Source organism: Sminthopsis crassicaudata, chromosome 3 (assembly GCF_048593235.1).
Source record: "Sminthopsis crassicaudata isolate SCR6 chromosome 3, ASM4859323v1, whole genome shotgun sequence".
Lineage (NCBI taxonomy): Eukaryota > Metazoa > Chordata > Mammalia > Dasyuromorphia > Dasyuridae > Sminthopsis > Sminthopsis crassicaudata.
Genome location: NC_133619.1, coordinates 479,129,367 through 479,150,083, shown reverse-complemented (window position 1 = coordinate 479,150,083; position 20,717 = coordinate 479,129,367). Strand labels below are relative to the sequence as shown.

Below are 20,717 nucleotides of genomic sequence, written 5' to 3'. Positions count from 1 at the left end.
AAGAAATTTACCTGGATAATCTGAGCAGCAAGCTCAGGTGTTCCATGTTTCAGGTCATGTCCATTGATGGCAAGTACTCTGTCATTGCTACTGAGTCTGCCATCCTGGGCTGCCAGTCCTCCTTCCAAAAGATCAAGAATAAAAACTCCTGGCTCATCTGTTCTTCGTACTAATTTAATTCCAAGCTGTTCATTAGAATCCCGCTTATGAAGGATCACATGGAAGCTCTCTTCTCGTAAGGAATTATTATCAGAATGGTTATAGGTTCGACTGCCAAAACGCCTCTCCCGAAGCACAGTAAGGTGCAGCACACTGCAAGGCTGGGAAAGAACAGCTCTGGCATAATTATGAGACACATTGCTGATGTCAAAGTTGTTGACCTAAAAAAAAATAAAGATTACAACCCAAACGCTCATTAACATTTTCATCTAGTAATCAGCATGAATATTTTTACAGTATTTTCAAAAGAGTATATTGAAATATATTTTAAGAGTCAATTGTCACAAAGATAATCTCTCAGAGAGAATACATTAGAGATTTTTTTTTTAAAGTTGACTTACTACAACGAGTCAAAAATAAGCTAATAAAATATAAATAAGGATAGACAGGGTATATGAGTGTATATACAGCTAAAACATCTTTAATTGAGCTAAGAATTAAAAGATCTCTATCAATATGTTTCCTAAATTCAATGAAACACTGAAATCATAAATTTTCTGAATACGTCATATGTCCAAAAGCTTTTCTAAAGCCCATGAGATGATCATGCATAGAAAAAAAAGCTTAAAAAAAAAAAACACCAAAAAAAATCCCCTAAATACCCTCTTCTCATTTCCCATAAAGCTACCTGATGCTTAAAATATTAAAATGCCACCATTGTTTCACATTACATTTGAATATTGAAGGATTAGAATACAACTATCATTTTATGTATTTCTGTGATCTCCAAAGTAATTATCTAAAATTAGATCATGACTTGCCTTTCTTCTCAGATATATTCTTCTCAACTTACCAAATCTCCATTCCTCTGAACTATTTCTTTTAGATATATAAAATTTATGTATAAAAGTTTTATTTCCCAACTAGAATTAAAAGTATTTCATTTAATACTTTTTATTTTCACTCTACTCTGTCAACTAGATAGGATAATAAAATGTAGGTGACATACTGCAAGTTTTCACATGTTACTTGTGAATAATTAATAATTTATATCTAACATCTATGCATGAAGACATACATTTATGAATATATACGTATATTTATAAACATAAATGTTACCATGATGAGAATGACATATACTACCCTTAGGCCAAAGGATCACAGATTATTATCCTAAATATTTAAGAACTTTATTCCTGGGGCAACTAGGTGGCTCAGTAGATAGAGTATCAGCCCTGAAGTCAGGAGGACAGGAATTCAAATCTGGCCTCAGACACTTAACACTTCCTGACTGTGTGACAAGTCACTTGGGCAAGTCACTTAACCCCAAATTCCTCAGCAAAAACAAAAACCAACAAACAACAACAACAAAAAAAAAAAAACAACTTTATTCCAGCTTTGCCACTAGCATGCTAATTTAATCTACAAAAGAATTTCTGCTTTACAAGAACACTGTTAAGGAAAAACTAATTTTAAGCTAAAAATTTAAATATCTAAGTTATAAATATAAAGGATTAAAATTAAGGAATTAAAGAACAGAAAACAGGACAAAACATATTATCAGGCTTATTCTTAAAATTATATTTTAATGATAAATTCTTATTTATTGCTAATTAATCACAGCTAGATTGGAATGATTTTGCACTTTGGTATAATGATGCACGCGTGCATACACACACAGACATCCCTCTACCAATGGCAGAAATCAAGGGAACTTTATTCTGGTGCTATATCAGTCACTAATCAGTTACTAAATGAATTTGTAAGCCTAACTCTCTGAGGTCTTAAGTTTTATTGCTGTTTAATCACTCAGTTATATCTAACTCCTTGTCATCCAGGATGGGGTTTTCTTGACAAAGATACTGGAATAGTTTACCATTTTCTCTTCTACTGGATTAAAACAAATAGGTTAAGTAACTTGTCAGAATAGTGTCTTTGACCAGATTTTGAATTCAGGTCTTCCCAACTTCAGGCCAATGCTCTATCCACTGAATAATCTAGCTCCTCTACAGGTTTTTTCCTCTATAGTAAAAATCCATTTAATTTATAGGACAACATATCAGATATTACCTGATAAGAACAGATACTGTGCCAAATGACCTTAGGCCAAATGATTGAGGAGCAATAGTTTCTTGGTTTACTTATTTTAGTACTCATTAATAAAGTTAAGGAATAGACCAGATGATTTCTAAGGTCCATTTGAATTCTAAAATATTATGGTTGTATTATCTACCACTTTATGGGGATATAATCCTTGGAATCTAATTTGAGTCTTCATATTCTTTACTAAATCACTTCTGATTAACCAACTCACACAATCTCCAAAATACTAGATTCTGATCATGTTGCTGTTCAGTTGTTTTTCAGCCTTGCCTGCCTCTTTATGACCCCATTTGGAAATTTCTTGGTTAAAAAAATGAGAGGGGTTTGCTATTTCCTTCCTCTGTTTATTTTACAGATGAGGAAACTAAGATAAACAAGTATATCTTATCCAGGGTCCCACAACTACGAAGTGTCTGAGGCCGATTTGAACCCAGAAAGATGAGTGCTTTATATACTGCATCATCTAGCTATCCATTTATATCCATTCAAACACTTAATTATCTGCACTGAATACAAAATATTATTCCAGTAATTATAGGAAGGGTGGGCAAATTTTGATAATACATGGAGTTTAATCAATACTTACTAGAGTATTAGTAAGATAAGAATAAAATCAGGTAAAAAATATACAATATTATGTACTGAATGCATAAGAAACTAGCAAAACAAAATATTATTTAAAAATCAAGGAGAAAGATAAAAAAAATTATGGAAGAAAAAAAATGATTTCAATCCACCCTGACCAAAGGTCCTATCCCTTCTTTGATCCTTGTCTTTCCTTCAACAAATAAAAAGAACCAAATTTTTTTTGTTTCCTCAGCTTTCCTTCATAAACCTTAGCTCCCTTTAAGATTTAGTACTCCTGATACTATTCTTCTGTTTCACACACAAAATCATCTATTACCTGCCCTAACTTGCATTTTGTATGTTTTTTTTTTTTTAATTTCTATATAAATCAGGCTGGTTTGAACAGTTTTCCTTTTTTCTAGAACCTCATCTGTATTGTTTTCCTTAATGTCATCAGAATTTCATTCTAGAGAGCTTTCCCTAATTTTTGACCCAGTTTCTTCATGTAAAATATATGAAATTCCACAGAAAGCATATACAATGAAACTGCCTGGGTAATTTATTTCCCTTTGCTTTTTCATTTATGTTACTGTTTTGTTAAATAAAATGGCTAACTGAACCAAGTCATATTTTTCCAAATGCAAAAAAGCAGAAGATTCTACTAGGTAGATTATACACATACACATATACATATTAAAATCACATCTGGAAATCAGCTTATTAGTAGCTTTGTGGCCTGACTGAATTGAGGAAAAGAACTACTTAGGAATTTGTTCAGAACCATAAGGACCATCTGTTCTGACTTTACAAAAACAATTAAAAAACCCTCAGCCAAGTAAGAATTGATTCTGCTATTTTTCAAATTCAGCAACAAAAGTATTTTTTTTTTTTTTTTAGCCTCAACATCTCACAAGTACCTACCAAAGGGCTCAGTATTTTGTTAACTGTTCACCCAAAGTCAAATTTTAACAGTTTCTATTAAATAACAAAAAGTCCTTTTTAAAACTTCAGTTGGATCTTAAAGGCAGGGGACTTGTTCCACTTAAGGGAGAAGACATACAAGCTAAAATTCAAGTTTAATTTTAATATCCATTAAAGGAAAAAAAATCTATTAAGTCAATCCACTAATTAGGGATCCTATTTATCTCTTCTCATTAGATATCATTTATTCGTGTGATCTAGTCCTTCCCTAGACAGTAATATTTATTAAATGAAGGATGATTTATTTGAATTTTCATAAACATATTAAAGACTTTTAGATCTGTAGTTACTAAAAAGACTACATCAATTAAAATTAAATAAACGTCACATAATGAATCATTTTAATGGCTTCCTAAAGATAAATGATTATCTTTAGAATAGAGGTGAACAAGATTTAGATTAATTCATTAATCATTCTTTGCCAAAGACATTATTAACCTATGTCAAATCATGATACATGCCTGCATACATGTGCATACCTACCCACCCAATTCACCACATATCAACACATACCTCAAAGTTCAAAATATTCAGAATGGAACAAAATAATCTGGAAATTTACCATGTTTAAATTTTCAATTAGAAAAGCTAATAATTTCCTTCCTTAGCTCCAAGTTTTTTAGGACCAGATTGTAGAGCATGCTTTTAAAAAATACTACATTACAGGATCAAAGAATCTAAATATGAGAGGAACTTCAAAGGACATAGGTCCATAGCAATCTAGTTCAACCTCTCAATTGACAGAAAGAGATCACTGAAATAGTAAATAGAAGAACAGAATTTGAACAGTTTTTTTTTGTTGTTGTTTTTTTTACACTGTTGACTGGTAGATTTCTCCCTCTCAGTGTTCCTTGCCTTGTATATTCCAACTAATGTCTCTATTTTATTCTAAATAGCTTTAAGTCTTATTATGGACAAAGAAGCAGCATCTTAGCATCTTGTCCTCTCAGTATCAATCCCCTGGAAAAACAAAAACAAAAATTGTTGCTTTTCTCCCAAACTTTTACAATAATTTATTTGTTCCCCCTCTTGATTCAGAAGAAATAGATAAAGGAGGCAGTCACATAGGGGAAGAATCAAGTGCTACATCAGAAATTCTCTCAAGCACTAGACAAATTCACAGCGACTTAATCTCCTGTAATGAAGAAAGTAAAATCACAATAAAAATTGAAGAAGAAATGTGGTAGCACAGTGGATCTAGGGCTTGACTTGGAATGAGGAAGCCTGAAGGTTCAAATTCAGCCTCGGACACTTATGAGCTGCATGATTGAGATAAGTCACTTTACCTCAGATTCCTTCAGTTTCCTCAATTGTAAAATGGGATTAATAATAACACCTACCTTCTGGGGTTGTTGTGAGGGTTAAATGAGTAAGTACTTAGCACATATAATGTCTGCCATATAAAGTAATCACTTAGTAAATGATTATTTCCTTTCTTCCTCTTATCTTTCTTGAAGACTATATAGTCCTCCAATTATTCTAAGAGAGCTATATAGTCCTCAAATTATTGGTGACAGCTATCTCTTCCCTACCAGTCAAATTTTTCTTTTTTGGAGGCGGGGAAAGCAGTTTCTCATACACAGAACATGTAAAAACAATGCATATGAAACCATGAATCTCCATTTCATGTTAAAGATGTTAAGATTTCCCGCCCCCTTCCCCTGTCTCGCATCACTACTGGTAATTTCTTTGGTTTTTGTTCTCTTTTTCCAATTAAAAACTGAAAGAATGAGATAAAGATCTTTAAAAAAAAAAAACCAAAAGCCAACAAATAAATATAGTCAAGAAAGATAAATCCACACAGTGGCCATGTCCAAAAATGAAAGTCTCTGTATCTCATCCATCATCTCCCTATAAAGAGGTAGACCATATAGGTTCCTTATAGGTTATTTGGAAGCTTGGCTGGTCACTGCATTAATCAAAGTCCTTAAATCTTTTAAAGTTGTTTTCTTTACAATGCTACTATCCTAGCATAACTTGTTCTCACTTCATTCTACTTTTGGTTAACACAATCCCCATTCTCTTAAATTGTCTCTCATAATAATTTGAATGCAATGGTATTCCATTAATTCACACAGTACAGTTTATTCAGCTACATCTCAATCATCTTAAGAACCAATGTAAGGAACTTCCCCCTACTCTCCTATAATTCACGATAAAAAAGTTTGTTTTGGAGCAGTGGTAGTCCAGAAAACCCACTCACTGTGGGAATAGGTTAAATAGGAAATAGAAAGGGTATTTAGATTAAAGGGAATGGATAAGGTCTGTAGATTAATGGAAATGAGATAAAGAGAGATGGGTTAGAAGATAAGGGAGGGAGATTCATGGGTGGGTGGATGGGGAAGGTGAAGTATTAGTAAGACAAATTAAGGACTAGAACTACAATAGAAGAGTTAGCAGGGATAGGAAATAAGAGATAAACATAAACACAACAATAAAGATTAGGAATAGAATAATATATATATTGCTTTTTATTGTGTGTGTATATATATAGTTTTCATTACTTAGGTAAAGTCCATAGGACCCAATTTATGGAAAACATAATCATTTCATGATGCAGTTATTCATGACACACATAAGAAAAAGGATCGTGAATATAATTACAATTTAGGTAACAATAGCTATTACAACAGATGAAGTAGGAAAATCCTACCAAAATGTAGATAATATTTTTTAGTTAAATTTGTATCCAAAGAGGAATCATCTCTACCACACTCTCTGAGCCATTCAAATACTTGCCAGTACCTATCATTATTTTCCATTTCCCCAACCTCCAAATGCCTCTTCTCCTTAATTCCCATTTCCTTCAAGACATTTTTACATGGCATAATGTCTGGACACACTACAGCAGTGGTCCTCAAACTTTTTAAATAGGGGGTCAGTTCACTGTCCCTCAGACTGTTGGAGGGCCGGACTACAGTAAAAACAAAACTCACACTCTGTCTCCGCTCCTCAGCCCAACGGGCCTCATAAACTCCTCAGCAGGCCATATGTGGCCCACTGGCCGTAGTTTGAGAACCCCTGCACTACAGTATCAATGATATTGTATATACTATAAAATCCTTACTAAAATGCCATATGCAAAATTATACTGTGGAACTACTATCTCTGCTTTGGTTCTATACTTCTCTTAATTCAGTCTAAGAGCATATCAGATTTTTTTGGCTGATTTGTAACACTATTATAGTCCGCTATATCCAAAATCAATTTCATGAATCAACTTCCTGTTCATCCTCTCCCATTCTTTATTTGTGAAATTGATTCTTTTTAAAATCCTTTCCCAACAAACCTGCTTTCAATCTAAAAATTATAAAGCTTATATGTGTGTGTATATGTATATGTATATAAAGTCTTGTTCCACTGCCAGGATAGGAAAATGCTCCAGCCTCCAGTCACTCAATATATTGCAAAGAGACAACACTTAATTAGATTTTATACCTGAAGTATCTGGTCTCCAGCAAGGAGTCTTCCATCTCTAGCAATTATGCCATCTCTATAAACTTCTTGGATAACAATGTTGATCAAAGGTGTTTCATTGCCACCTACAATACTAATTCCCAATTCAATGTAAGGATTAGATCGATGAATTTCAATTGTTGTAATCTCTCCTTCTGGTAAACTAGGTGGTGGTTGTGAAGCTGGCAAATTAAAAAAAAAAAAAAAAAAGGTGAAAAATGTGTTTTATAGTTTAGCATTTTTTCAGTCAAGTTAGTTAGTAAATAACAATAGAAAGATATTTCCAGAAACAAAGTATAATATTAATTGGCTTACCAATTGCTAAAAGATCTCTCCAAAGAGAATTCTGCCAATATGCCAAGATAAAGAAAATGTGATTTTTTTTTTTTGCTTTAAAACAGAATATTACTACTATGCAGAATGGGAAAACCAATTTATATTGATTTTTATCATATTTTCCTTTTTCACAAATAGTAATTTTTTTAAATATAGACTCTTCCAGGGCCAGGCAATGTAGGGGACAATTTATTTCTAGGATATGATCCCTCATCTCTGTTCTTAAGAAGAAGCTTTCAATCTACTGTGGAGAGACCAGATTAGCTGACATGAAAATGACTAAATTAAAACAAAATCAAGAACTAAGCTATGTGCATATAAAAGTTGTAAGAGATCAAGAAAGAGTAATAATCAAAGAAAATAGGAATAATCTCAAGAGACTTCAATGGAAGATATGGGACAGGAACTAGACCTTGGGAGGCTTAGATGACATGTACAGATATAGGAGAAAAATGAAATTTTTAAAAATATAATTAACTCATAAAATATTTTTTTACAATACACAATTAACCTAAAGCCTATTCCTAGAAATTAACAGTCTACCTAAATGATTCTAAAAAAGCAGGCATTATCAATCTCTATCAAGAAATCAGTTGATCTGTGTGTGCATGTATATATAAAAAAATCAAAAAACCACTCAGAACATAAATGAAGGTATTAATAAGCACCCAGGCTACATCCAAAAGAGAAAAAGGAATAAGCTTTATTTGAGGTGAGGGACAGTGTTTCCTCTCTAAAAATACCAGCTGTTAAAATCAGTAGTATTTAATGCAAATAGATATGGGCTTAGCTTATCCATTAGGCAATATGTCAGGCAGAAAGATGTCTGATCCAAGGGGATATGTTTCATATTAGATATTAGAATGGAATATATTGCTAAAATATACTTCTTGGTTAAATCCACCAGGTCAAATGCCAAAAATAAAAAAAGGGAAAACTCTTAACAGCAACTACCTATAGTTTGTAACCCAAAACTGAGGGAAGGAAGGGAAGGCAGAGGTGAAAGTAGAGGCAGGAAATGGCACCAGAATAAAATCTTCTGAGAAGACACACACAAAAAAAATTTTCCTGTCACAAAAGTACTTGTTCCTCTCAGGTAAATTTTTTATAAATAAATATCTGTTGAATTTTAGAAATCCAATATGCCATTAACAATTACTAGAGTTTGTTTTTTGTTTAGGCTAAGAAAGTAAACTGTACATACTGTCTGCTACTGTGTTTTCCTCAAATGCAGGGTTGTCAAGGCCAGGCTCATCTGTCCACATAGGAAGAGACGTTGATGTCAAGTTTCGCTCTGTTGGCACTGTTCCTATCCCAGCATTGTCTGGTGATGAAGTACCTGGGTGATCTGTTACATTGGATCCATTTTCATTCTCAATTTCAGTTTTTAATTTGCTAGTTTTCCTTTTCTCTAGAGCAACTCTCCGATGGGAAGCTCCAGGACATCTAGAGAGAAAACATTCATGAATCAACAAAGTAAAAAATGGACAATGTGGGGCAACTAGGTGGCGCAGTGGTTAGAGCACCATCCTGAAGTCAGGAGGACCTGAGTTCATCTGGACTCAGACACTTAACACTTCCTAGCTGTGTAACCTTGTTCAAGTCATTTAACCCCAATTGCCTCAGCAAAATTAAAAAAAAAAAAAAAAAAAAAAAAAAAAGACAATGTTATAAATCAAAATTTTAACTCGTTAATATCTGAAATCAAAATACTCTACCAAATAGTGGTAACAATTTACATACAAATAGCACCTCAAAGTATCTTTAAATTGTCTACAAAATATGTATCACTTAAGCAAAGCTCTTATTTAACATCTCAAAATGCAAAGGCAGAGTAACTTAGGATGGAAAACATAAGGATACATAAGCTTAAGCAACAACTGAATAATGCTTACTACCAAACATGTACATTCCCAACAATAAACTTGTCCAAATGGATTTATAGAGCTGGTTTTATCCTAATTAGTCTCAGCAGAAATGTTGTTACATTTCATGCACGGCAAACTAGAGCCAAACTACATGAAGAGGTAGAAGCAGCATGGTTGGCAAAAAGGGCCCGGACTGGAATCTGAGGGGCTGGATTCACATCTTGGCTCTGGAACATCCGTAGTGAGGGCTAAACTAAATGGCTGAAGGTCCCTTCTAGCTCTAGGTTTAGGTCTATGAAGTCCACACAAGATTGGGTATTGCTCTTCTGCCCCTACTTTTCCCGACTGTGCTTTCTGAGGGCTCTCCAGATTGAGAATCATTTTCTTTTAACTCCTCAGCCCAGAAGATCCCTCTCTCTTTCCCTCACCAATGTGCTGAGTTAGTTCCTCATAAAACCTCCATATCTACCTATTTCTCGCTGAGCTCTGCTCCAGATTGTTCTACCAGGCCGGGAACCTCCCCTTCTCAGCTTTTATGGGGTGCCTTTTCCTGTGAGAATTAATATAGGCTCTTCCAGGGCCAGACAATGCTTAACAAATGCTAATTGACTTCACTCTCTCTCTAATCCCTGATGGGAGTGATTCTCATCCATTTCAGTCTCAAACTTCTTTAAATCCCTAAATATTATGAAAGGCCCCTAAGAACTTTATATAGATTATATCTATCAATACTTAAATGTATTAGAAAACTGATACATTTTAAAAATACTTAATTATTTTAAAATAAATATGAACTCATTACATGTAAACATAACATTTCAGTAAAAATAATATGTTCTAAAATAAAAATAATTCATTAAAAGCACTATTTTACATATTCCTGAAAATCTTTTAAATGTCTATCTTAATGGAAGACAGCTGGACTTTCATTTCTACGTCTTCATTTAATCTACTATCACAGGTTCGTTTTGGTTAAAGCATATGAAGGAAACCTGTCCTCATATAATTATATAAAATTGGGAAAGGGAGGTTAATAGGCAAATAAAGTACTATTATTATTATGAAAAGTTTTGTGGATCTCCTAAAAGGTCTCAGAGACCCTTAGAGCTCTAGGGAACCACACTTTAAGAACTGCTGCCTTAAGATAAAGGTTTTGTCCAAGGTCTTCTTTTTACCAGTTTCCTAAAGAAGGAAAAAGAATTACTTTCTATGATCCACTTTGGCTAAGATACTAATTTACCATTCTCTACTTCATCTCATTTTACAGATGAGAAAACTGAAGCAGAAAGGATTAAGTGATTTGGTCCAGGATCATATAGCTAGAAAGTACCCAAGGACAAATTTGAATTCAGAAAGATGAATGTTCCTCATGGCCAATCCAACACTTTATCCATTGGGTCACCTAGTATTCCATGTATATTTATACAATAATTTTGTTAATTGTCCTTTAAGTCTACTCTTTCACTGGATCCTTTTTATCCCTAGTATAAAGGTTCTGTGTGGCTGCTCTTTCCTACTGAAAGATCAGATAAAAGGTAGAACTATACCTCATTTAAGTGAATAAATACTAGTTTCTTTTCTAATACTTTTGGAAGCACAATGTAAGATTACATATTAGTGTTCTATTTTTGAATTCTAAACAGAGCATAAAAAACTATGGTAATTTTGTCCAAAGGTAGGGTACTTTAAACACAAGTTGCTTTTGTAGCTACTAAGATCTTAAATCTTAATTTTATCCATTGTTAAAACTGAAATTAAAAAAAAACTTTATTGTTAAAGACCATGCCTAAATGAAGGGGCAGATCAATTCTCTACAGCTGTGACTCATAACACTTGAAGGAGTTGCAAAACAGCCTTTATTAGCACAGATGTTCCTTTTGGATTGGGAATGAAATAAATTGGAGGCAAGAGGGAAGAGGAGAGAGGTCAGAGAATGCAACTGCCTCTCAGTCTCCTTGTATCATCATCATCCTGTCACCTGAGGAGATCCATTCTACAGATCTGAGTTAGATTTCCAGCAGCCACTGGCAGGTGGCTCCTGTATCACAACACTTTATACTAAACTGGACTTGGGGGCATTATGGTGGGGAGATCTTTTCAGCTCTACTTTTTAAAAATTTGAATTCATGCTTTAATGGGGTTACATTATATATTGCTATGGTATAAAAATGTTTTCCATATCCAACATAATATTAAATAGAGAGCTGGCCTTGGTACAGGTCTTTCCTCTGATATAAAACAGCTGTGTAAGAATGGTTACAAGACCCTTTAGTACCCCAAAATTATAGGAGTTGTTATTATGCATCAGGGGAATAAGCTCTCATGCCATGCATTCTAAATACTGAATAAATTAGTCCAGATTCCCCCAAAAGCAAATAAATCACAGCCCAAATTTTCCATAACATTTAAAATTTTACAAAGTAGTTTTCTTACCACAATCATATGAAATAAGCAGTACAACTACTCTTTTCTCCCATTTTTAGAGATGGAGAAACAAGCTCAAATAGAATAAGAAATCACCCAGGGAAATCCAGCTAAGTAAGCAAAAGAGGTTCTATGAGCCCAAGTCTTCTAATTGCAAGGTTAAGTGTTCATTCCACAATAACACAGCAATGGGATATTATAACATAAAACAGGATAACATGGTATATTACTGAGGATAATAATAATTTCTCCCATTCTTCAATCAACAATCTCCAAGATGAAAGTTAAAATAATTAAATTTTTAAGAAATGTAACAAATGATAAAGAACTAGAGATGAAACTTCTAAATGAGCTAAAACAAAATATATGAAAGAAATGACATGAATTAAATTATAATCCCCTGTAAATATCCAATAAGCAAAACTACTAATTTCCATAAATTACTACTTACCTGTTTTTAAGATGTGCCTCTAGGTCACAACGCTGCATTACATCTTGGCATACTGAAGAAAAGGGACATAGAACTAATAGTTTATCTAAAAGCTTATGAACCAGAATACTGGATTTCTTACACAGCTTAAAATGGAGTCTTTTCCGATCCAATGGACAGAAATCTTTCTCCTGTAAAAAGTTCCTTAGGCACTTGTAGCAGAATGTGTGTCCACAAGGGGTATCTAATGGTTGTAACAGGGGCTGAAGGCAAATATGACAGACCAGATCATCATCCACTTCATTCTGATAATTATATAAATGATTTTCTCTGGTCCAATGTTGCTGACCACATTCAAAACACAAAGGATTTAAGGAAGAGTTCTGTTCCATAGAAGCAATTTCATCATTGGTAGTACCCATTCTAAGCCAAATGGTGCAATCTTTGTTTTTTCATAAGCCAGGCTTATATTTAAGATTTTGTTTTCTTTCAGTGGTCCGTTTTTCTATATAAAAACAAAATTAAAAAAAGCATATTAATTGATTATAATAAGTAATACAACAAATTAACACCACTAAATTCTTACTTAGGAAAGAAACCAAGACAGTAATTGCAGTTTAAAGCAAAAAGGTCAAGAAAGAGTAACATATTTCACTTACTCTAAACTAGCATCCAAAATGGATGTTGCATTGCCTACTTTTCTTTGACAAGAAGAAGGGTGGTGTCAAAGCAAAGATATACTATATCAGGTATAAAAGTAATTGGTTTTACTGCCTGAACACCCCCTCCCCCATGCTACTTAATAGTAATTACAAAAATAACCAGTCTACCTGTGTAACAAAAACTAGATTTACTCCACTGTATCAATATCCTTGTCTTTCTGATTGGGAAGTAAGACCATGAACTCCAAGTCTCCATTTAAGGAGATCAACTCAGGCTTCTCATTTGTCACCTAGTTATACTCCTTTGGAAATTCTCAACTTTTCTATCATGCCTCAGGAACTCATCCTCCAGTAAGATCTCATTAGTCTTGGAGCTCTACTTCATCATTACCCTCAGCCTTTTGGATAGGATGATTTTTCATTTAAGTGAGCTCTTGCAGACATCTCATTTCTCACCTGGATGCACTACTTTGGGACACCTCTGACTACTTCTAAGTGTCCCTCTGTTTATATTTATATTCCCAGCACTTAGCACAGTTCCTAGAGCATAGTAGATGGTTAATAAATGCTCACTGGCTATTGTAACATGCCACACATTTTCATTTGTCCTACCAATCCTGGTTCTTCGTTTCTAATTCTGTCTATTACACATTTACACACAGAGAATCTTTTGCTTTGTCACAATGGGCAGAACTACAAATGAATTTGAGTTACAGGAAGGCCAACTCTTCTTGATTTTACCTTCCTTTATAACATTTAGAGTTGTTCAAAGGCGGAATCTTGGAACCCTTGGAAGTTAACGGCTTTTCCATTTCTTAAAGACAAGTAGATGCTGGGTGAACACTCAAGCAGGGTATTGTAGAGGAAGATTCCTGTCTAGATAGAAGATGGCCTAGATAGAAGTTCTTCCAAATTCTGAATAAACTGTTAGAATATTCAAATTGCATCTGAGGTAGGTTTTAAGAGAAGTATCTGTTAATCATTCCAATACCTCGTATGTACAAATTATATAAGATACATAATGTATTTATGAACAGGGCACTACCCACACATTATGTTTTATGCCAGACCAGTGGTTTTACTAATTTAAGCAATTCTCAAAAAAGAAGATCCCTATACCAGTAAAGATTGGCATCTGCTCTGCATTTTGCCTGGGATATAGAGGTTGAGTAGTAGGGCTCCAGAGCCTGGAGGTGTCAGAGGCAGAACTTTAAAAAAAAGCTAGCAGCCTGACACAGAGATCAGACAGCTGTCCTCAGGGGGCCAAGCTTTCCGAATCTTTAAAGGCCATATAACTTTGCAAAATGTTTACTTTTTAAGTAGATTATAGTAACAATTTACTTACTCTATCCTATCCACTTCAGGTTTCTATATGGTCTTCCTAGTTTTGAACCTAAAGAGAAACAGTTGTTTATGCCTTGTACTCTAGAATGAAACTCTCCCAGACTTAATGAGTTCTAAATCTTAAAACAAAACAAACCCCCCCCAAAAAAAACCCAATGCTCTTAGGTTAAAATGGATACATGACAGATATAAAAGGAGCTTTCACAATAAAATATGAATATGAAACACACTACTTATCAGACTTATGGATAAGCAAATAATTTATGAATAAATGAGAGAGCACTGTGAGGTATAAAATCAATTTTGACTACATTAAAAAGTGTTTTTTTTTTTTTTTTTTTTTTTTACAAGTAAAACCAATGTAGCTTAAAAAAAAAAAAAGGCAGAAAGGGGGGAAATTTTATAACTAGTTTTTCTGCTAAAGGTATCATCTGGCAAATCTATGAGAATATCACTCATTCCCCAATTGGTAAATGATCAAAAGTTTTCTGGCCAAGAGATCAAAATAATTTATAATCATATAAAAAATTCTCTAGACTATACAGTTGATTGAAGAAATGCAAATTAAAATAACTGCAAGACTTACACCTAACAGATTGAATAAAATTGTTGGAGGGTATGTAGAAAAATTGGGACATTAATACGTTGCTGATAGAATTGTGAACTAATCCAACTATTTTAGAGAGCAATTTGGAATTATGTCTAAAGAGTTATAAAATTGCATATATTCTTTGACCCAGTTATACTACCATGGCTCTGTTTCCCAAGATGATTAGAGGAAAGGAAAAGAACCTTTATGTCCTAAGAGCAGTTCTCTGCATGACAACTGGAAATTGTGGGTGATGAGTACTGGCTAAACAAATTAGGTTATATAATGGTAAAGAATACTGTTGTGCTACAAGAAATGATGGCCTCAATGATTTAAAAAAAAAAAATGACAGGTGAAACAAGCAGACTCAAAAGAAAGTAGTACAGTTTTAAATTTTAAAACAATACAGTTTTAAGAAGAATTTTGAGGAAACAAGTCATTTGATTATTATAAATACCCAAATAACAATAAAAACCCTATGAAGAAAGATACTATCTGTATCCACAGAGAGAAGTGATTAAAAGTATGCCCATTTCATGGAGAAGAAAAAAGTTTCATGATTACTTTATTATATATTTTAAAAGAAAAGTAAATTGTACATAACAGAATTGCAGTTTCATGCAATTTCTTTTAGTCTTCCATTTTATTATGGAAATGGAAATTTAAATTTAAAATTAATTTTTTTTTTAAGATTCTAGTACAATATGGAATACCCAGACTTCAGAGGAAAAAGATATTTTCTAAAAATAAGCCTAACAATGTGGTGATGGAAAAGTCATTTACTGCATAGATATGGAAAATTCTCTTTGCCTTAGTTTTGAACTATGAAGCTGTAAAGGTTAACAAAGCACAGACCATTAAAAATAGTTTCTACCCAGGCCTGAAAAGGGTCCTGGCTAGAGAATAAAAAGTAGTAGTAATTATATTCTTGGTACAAAATTAGTTATTTCAACTATCTAATTATCTTCTGATCAGGAGGAAGAAGTAGCTTTTTGGACCACAGATTGTTAAGAGTTGGTACCTACCCTCCTACACCCCTTTCCCCCTGCAATGAGACTCCTAAATTTATAAAACTTTGAAAAAAAAAAAGTTCTAGGTAAAGAAACTATAGATCTGGGGAGAACTATGATTTCAGATGATTAAAAAAAAATTCAATGAAATAACAGCATATAGGAATTACAGTGTTAATATCAGAGTGAAGCAAACAGTTATTCCTGTAGTTTATTATTCAATTTTTTGTTTCTTCTTCAAGCATATTTAACTTTTACAAATGTCAACAGTAGTTATAAGAGATTGGAAAAAGGACTCACTAGGGAAAAAATAATTCTATGTCTAACAAGAAACTCCTAAATCTACCTGTCTGAATACAAAATTTATATAATACCTTGTTTCCTACTCAACTAACAAAGAAAATTTACATATTCTTGGAACATGGCTGCTTTTATTTGAAAAAAAATTTCCCTCAAGAAAATATATAGCAACTCCTGCCTCCCACATAATGACTAAGAAAGCATTTATCTTAAGACTATTATATTTTAGCTATTTTCCAAATCTCTAAATAACTTTTAGTCCTTTAAGTATTTTCATTTTATTACAAAATCTTTTGAGAAGGAAAAATAATATGTTCCCACTTTGAAATTTTTAAAAAGTACCAATTGAAAATACATCATTCCCACCCCCAAGCTACCTCTATTTCACCATGGCCAAAGTTAAAGGAAAAATTACAAGAGCAAATTATAACATATGCATTTAAGGATAATTACTGATCAAGTACAAAGTATTAACTACTAAAAAGAATTTTTTAAAACTGCATTTCATCAGGCACATTGACAACAAGCTTAAACAACTGTTTACTAGTTTTCTGAAGCATTTAGATAAAGCATTGTATTAAAACTAAACCTTATTTTGTGGGGGATTCCAATTCCCCATGGTTGAATAGATTTTTGGTATGTTTTAAAATAATTACACCATACCTGACCCAAAAGGGATTAAACAGAAATTTCTAGTCCATTATTCAATACAAATGTAGAAATTGATGTATATCAGTTGGTGTCCTGGCTATAGTTGATAATGTACATCTTTTGGAAAGGTAAGTAAGTACAAGGGCTAAGATCACAATTCTTTTGTTATTAGTAACAGAGAATATAGAATAAGTATTGAGAAGGGATTAAGCGAAAATCTTGTCTTAAATCCATTTGAAAGGAAAAAAAAAAAAAGAAGTCCAGGGTCCTATTGTAATAGAAAATAACCTTAGCTTCACATTGAATACTGGCTAGAAAGATAATATAGATGATAAAGATTATAACTTGCATAAGTCAAACAGCACCATTTATTTAGGCTTCCAGGGAGATAGAAACAGACTATTCAATCCATGTCTTTATAATCCAAGGACAGGAATAAATCCTAACAAAAAATTAAAAACTGTAATAGTATCACATCAACAATCACTACCACTCTCAAATAAACTCTAATACAATGGAAATGAAGACCTAACTTCTCAAGGAATGCAAAAGCAAGTAAGGTGGTTATCTTCAAGATAACATGTTCTGAATAACACACTGAAGGTGGGGATAGACATAGCTTAGGTTAGAAAGAATATTTTCAGGAAGGAAGAACAGTAGTCAGAAGTTTTAGAGAAAGAAGTAGAAAACTTTGTATTAGAAATTATAAGCTTGCTGAATAATGGGAAACTATCTGCAATAAGTGAAGTCTTTATAATGTGGTGAAAACAACTAGATCACAACTTGAAAAATAATTGTACCTTCTCTGTAACAATCAGAAGGTAATACTGTTGAACTGAAAGTGAGGAGCCTCAGTTAGTTACATTTTTTTTTTTTTAATCAGAATTGCTACCTAAAGGTCCCTTTGGAACAAAGACAAACATTCATGAGTTGGGACTAACAAAATTCTACATCTTGGCTTTCACACTGTATTCATATATTACAACAAATATATATAGGATGTGTGTATTTTGTGTTTGTATGTCTTTATTTTGTGAGAAAGGAAGGAAGTGGGAGAGAGGGAAAAGAGGGGAGCAAGTAGAAATAATTATCCTCAATTCATATTTTTTGTCTATTTTAGTTTCATTCTTTCCTTCTCCCTCAATTCTGTATCCTGCAAGACAGGATACAGGCTTCCACATTATCCTTTCTGAAGTTCACTAGAAACTGAATTCATCCATATGGATGGAAGGTATCTGATATGTCAAAACTAAAAGTTCCTGGGTTTTTTTTTAATAGCATCTTTTATTCTTCTTCTCCCTTCTATGTAGTGTTCAATTTTATAATATGCCTGTATTTCTCTTGCTTTTCCCCTTCCCAGCCAAAAATCTGAGATAATATCCACAAGAGCTGTCCTTTATAATGGGTACATCCACTAAGGTAAAATTTAAAATAACTTTATCAAACTCTTAGAAGACAAAGTTACTCTAGGGGGAGTAGCAGAGAACAATGGAAATGCAGTAGAGACAATCTGGATGAGTGAAATATGCACAAACCTAGTAGTAGCCCCTTGCTTCAAGTACACATATGCAAAATAAACTAAAAGAAAAAAATCAAAAGAGCAAAACTGGAAGAATGGAAGAAATCCACATAGAGGGAAAAATTAGACTGAGGAGGAAATGGGCAAATTAAAGCTCCTAGTTTTTATAATACCAGGAGAAATGTATGTAAGAGAATAATCCTACAATAGAGACAGTGGAACTCCATAACAGAGAAGAGAATAGACATATGAACCATTAGAGTAGTCAAAAGGACCAATAAGGGGCAGCTAGGTGGCACAGTGGATTGAGCACCAGCTCTGTGGCCTCAGATACTTAACACTTCCTAGCTGTGTGACCCTGGGCAAGTCACTTAATCCCAATTGCCTGCGGGGAGGGGAGGATCTATAAAAGAATGGGAGAGCAAGGGAGAACAAATGAAATAAGAACTCTTAAAGACTCAAATACAGTAAGCACAACTTAAAAAAAAAAAAGTCTAAATATTAAAAAAAAAAAAAAAGGGAAATAAGACTCTAGTATGGAAACTGAAGGAGAAGAGAATAAAATCAAATCTGACAAAAAATATAAAATGAGAGTAACTATTTTTTCTCAATACTATTTTATTTTTCCAATTTCATGTAAAGATAAATTTTCAAAATTCATTTTTGTAGGATTAAGTTCCAATTTTTTTCTCTCCTTCCCTTATCTCCATTCTCCCCAAGACAGCAAGAAATCTAATATATATTACATATGTACAATCATTTTTAACCCAAATATACTGCAATTATGTCACAAGAAGAAAATCTGTGGCATTAAAATATCAGTATGTCCCAAAGTATTAATTTCTTATCTGTAATAATAAAAAGCCAGAAACAAAATATACCTTTTTGATTGGCGAATGGCTGCACAAATAATGGAATGTGAATGTAATAAAATATAACTGTGCCTTAAGGCAACAATGTCAAACTCAAATAGAAATGGATCCCTGCTGCATAGGTTTATACAATCCCAAATTAACATTGCCTATATGTTGTATTTTATTTTTATATACTTTGTTAAACATTTCCCAATTATATTCTAATCTATATGATAGATTATAGAGCTTTGGAATGATGACTGTTAAGAAATCAGAGAAACATGGGAAGATTTACAAAAGAGTTTTTAAAAAAAAATCGGAGCCAAGAGAAAAACATGGAAAATCATTATTTTATTTAAATGAAGGCAATATAAAAAACATCTGAACTCTGGTCCAATAAACATGCTGATGTTAGTACAACTAATGATCAACTGAGGATTAAGAATTTACTATGTGCCACACACAAAGTTAAAAACATACATTTCTCTTTGTCTGTTATAATACATAAATTTTTTTAATCACTGTTCCAGAATATACTTTATAATGGGTTTGTGGGAAGAATCTTTTGCATCAAAATAAAATACATCACCAACATTAAGCATTTATTAATTAAGTACCTGCTACATACTGGGCACAGTATGATACAAATATGGAAATGAAATAATTTTTTTGTTGCTAAGGATATTAGATTCTATTGCTAAATTAAAGGGAAGAAAAAAAAATTCAGGGATGAAAATGACCTAAGACGTAATCAAGCACAACTGTGTAAAGTATGAATCTTGCCTGTTTATAATATTCCTACCTGGTGGTTACAACCCTTCTACTTAATCTTATACCTTCTGGTGATGTTATCCGAGGAGGCAGTCCATTCCATTTAGAAACTGCACTGGAGTTGAATCATGATTTTGTAACTTACTATGTGATTTTGAGGTAACCCATTACTTAACCTCCCTCAACCTTTGTTTCCTTATCTGGAAAATGAGGGGGTTGGAAAAGGTGACTGCAAAAGTCTTTCCTGGCTCTAAATTAGTGTTAAGTTATAATTTACCTAAAATGAAAAATCAGTTTTGTTTTTAAAATGTATTCTTTGGGGCCATGCAGCACAAATCTAGCTCCATTCTGTTTAACAACTGAAATGGCTCCAGCAGAACCTCTGTTGTATTAGGGGCACAGGGAAAAAAACAAGCTCTACCAGGACAGGTGAAGGGGGCCTGGATTGTACTAAACAGGACATGGTTAACCACAAACCCAGGTGCAAAGACCTTGGGTTCTAGTCAGGATGCCAAGAAGCTTGAATCTTGCTACATGTTTGTATTACTTGTTTTTCTTAAAATTTGATCAATGGTTAAGAGGTAACCATCTCCCTGGAAGAGGTGTAAACAATGAGGAAAGAGTAAATATTTTACCCAATCCACTCTCTCCCCCCCTCCCATTCTCTCCCCTCCATCTTTCCCTATAAAATAC

At 33.3% G+C, this 20,717-nt stretch overlaps 1 protein-coding gene across 2 annotated transcripts in view; it reads right to left on the bottom strand.

Annotated features, from left to right (window-relative positions):
* Positions 1 to 20,717, bottom strand: part of LNX2 (ligand of numb-protein X 2) — an 86,852-nt gene that overhangs the window by 20,151 nt on the left and 45,984 nt on the right. The window contains exons 5-9 of one of the 2 annotated variants that reach the window (XM_074303584.1): positions 14,332 to 14,379; positions 12,346 to 12,829; positions 8,807 to 9,048; positions 7,249 to 7,448; positions 12 to 380 (exon numbers count right to left, since the gene is read on the bottom strand). In XM_074303584.1, the coding sequence (XP_074159685.1) occupies positions 12 to 380; positions 7,249 to 7,448; positions 8,807 to 9,048; positions 12,346 to 12,746 (1,212 nt within the window). In that variant the 5' untranslated portion in view covers positions 12,747 to 12,829; positions 14,332 to 14,379. The remainder of the gene's footprint in view (positions 1 to 11; positions 381 to 7,248; positions 7,449 to 8,806; positions 9,049 to 12,345; positions 12,830 to 14,331; positions 14,380 to 20,717) is intronic. The other variant, XM_074303585.1, reaches the window with a different exon arrangement.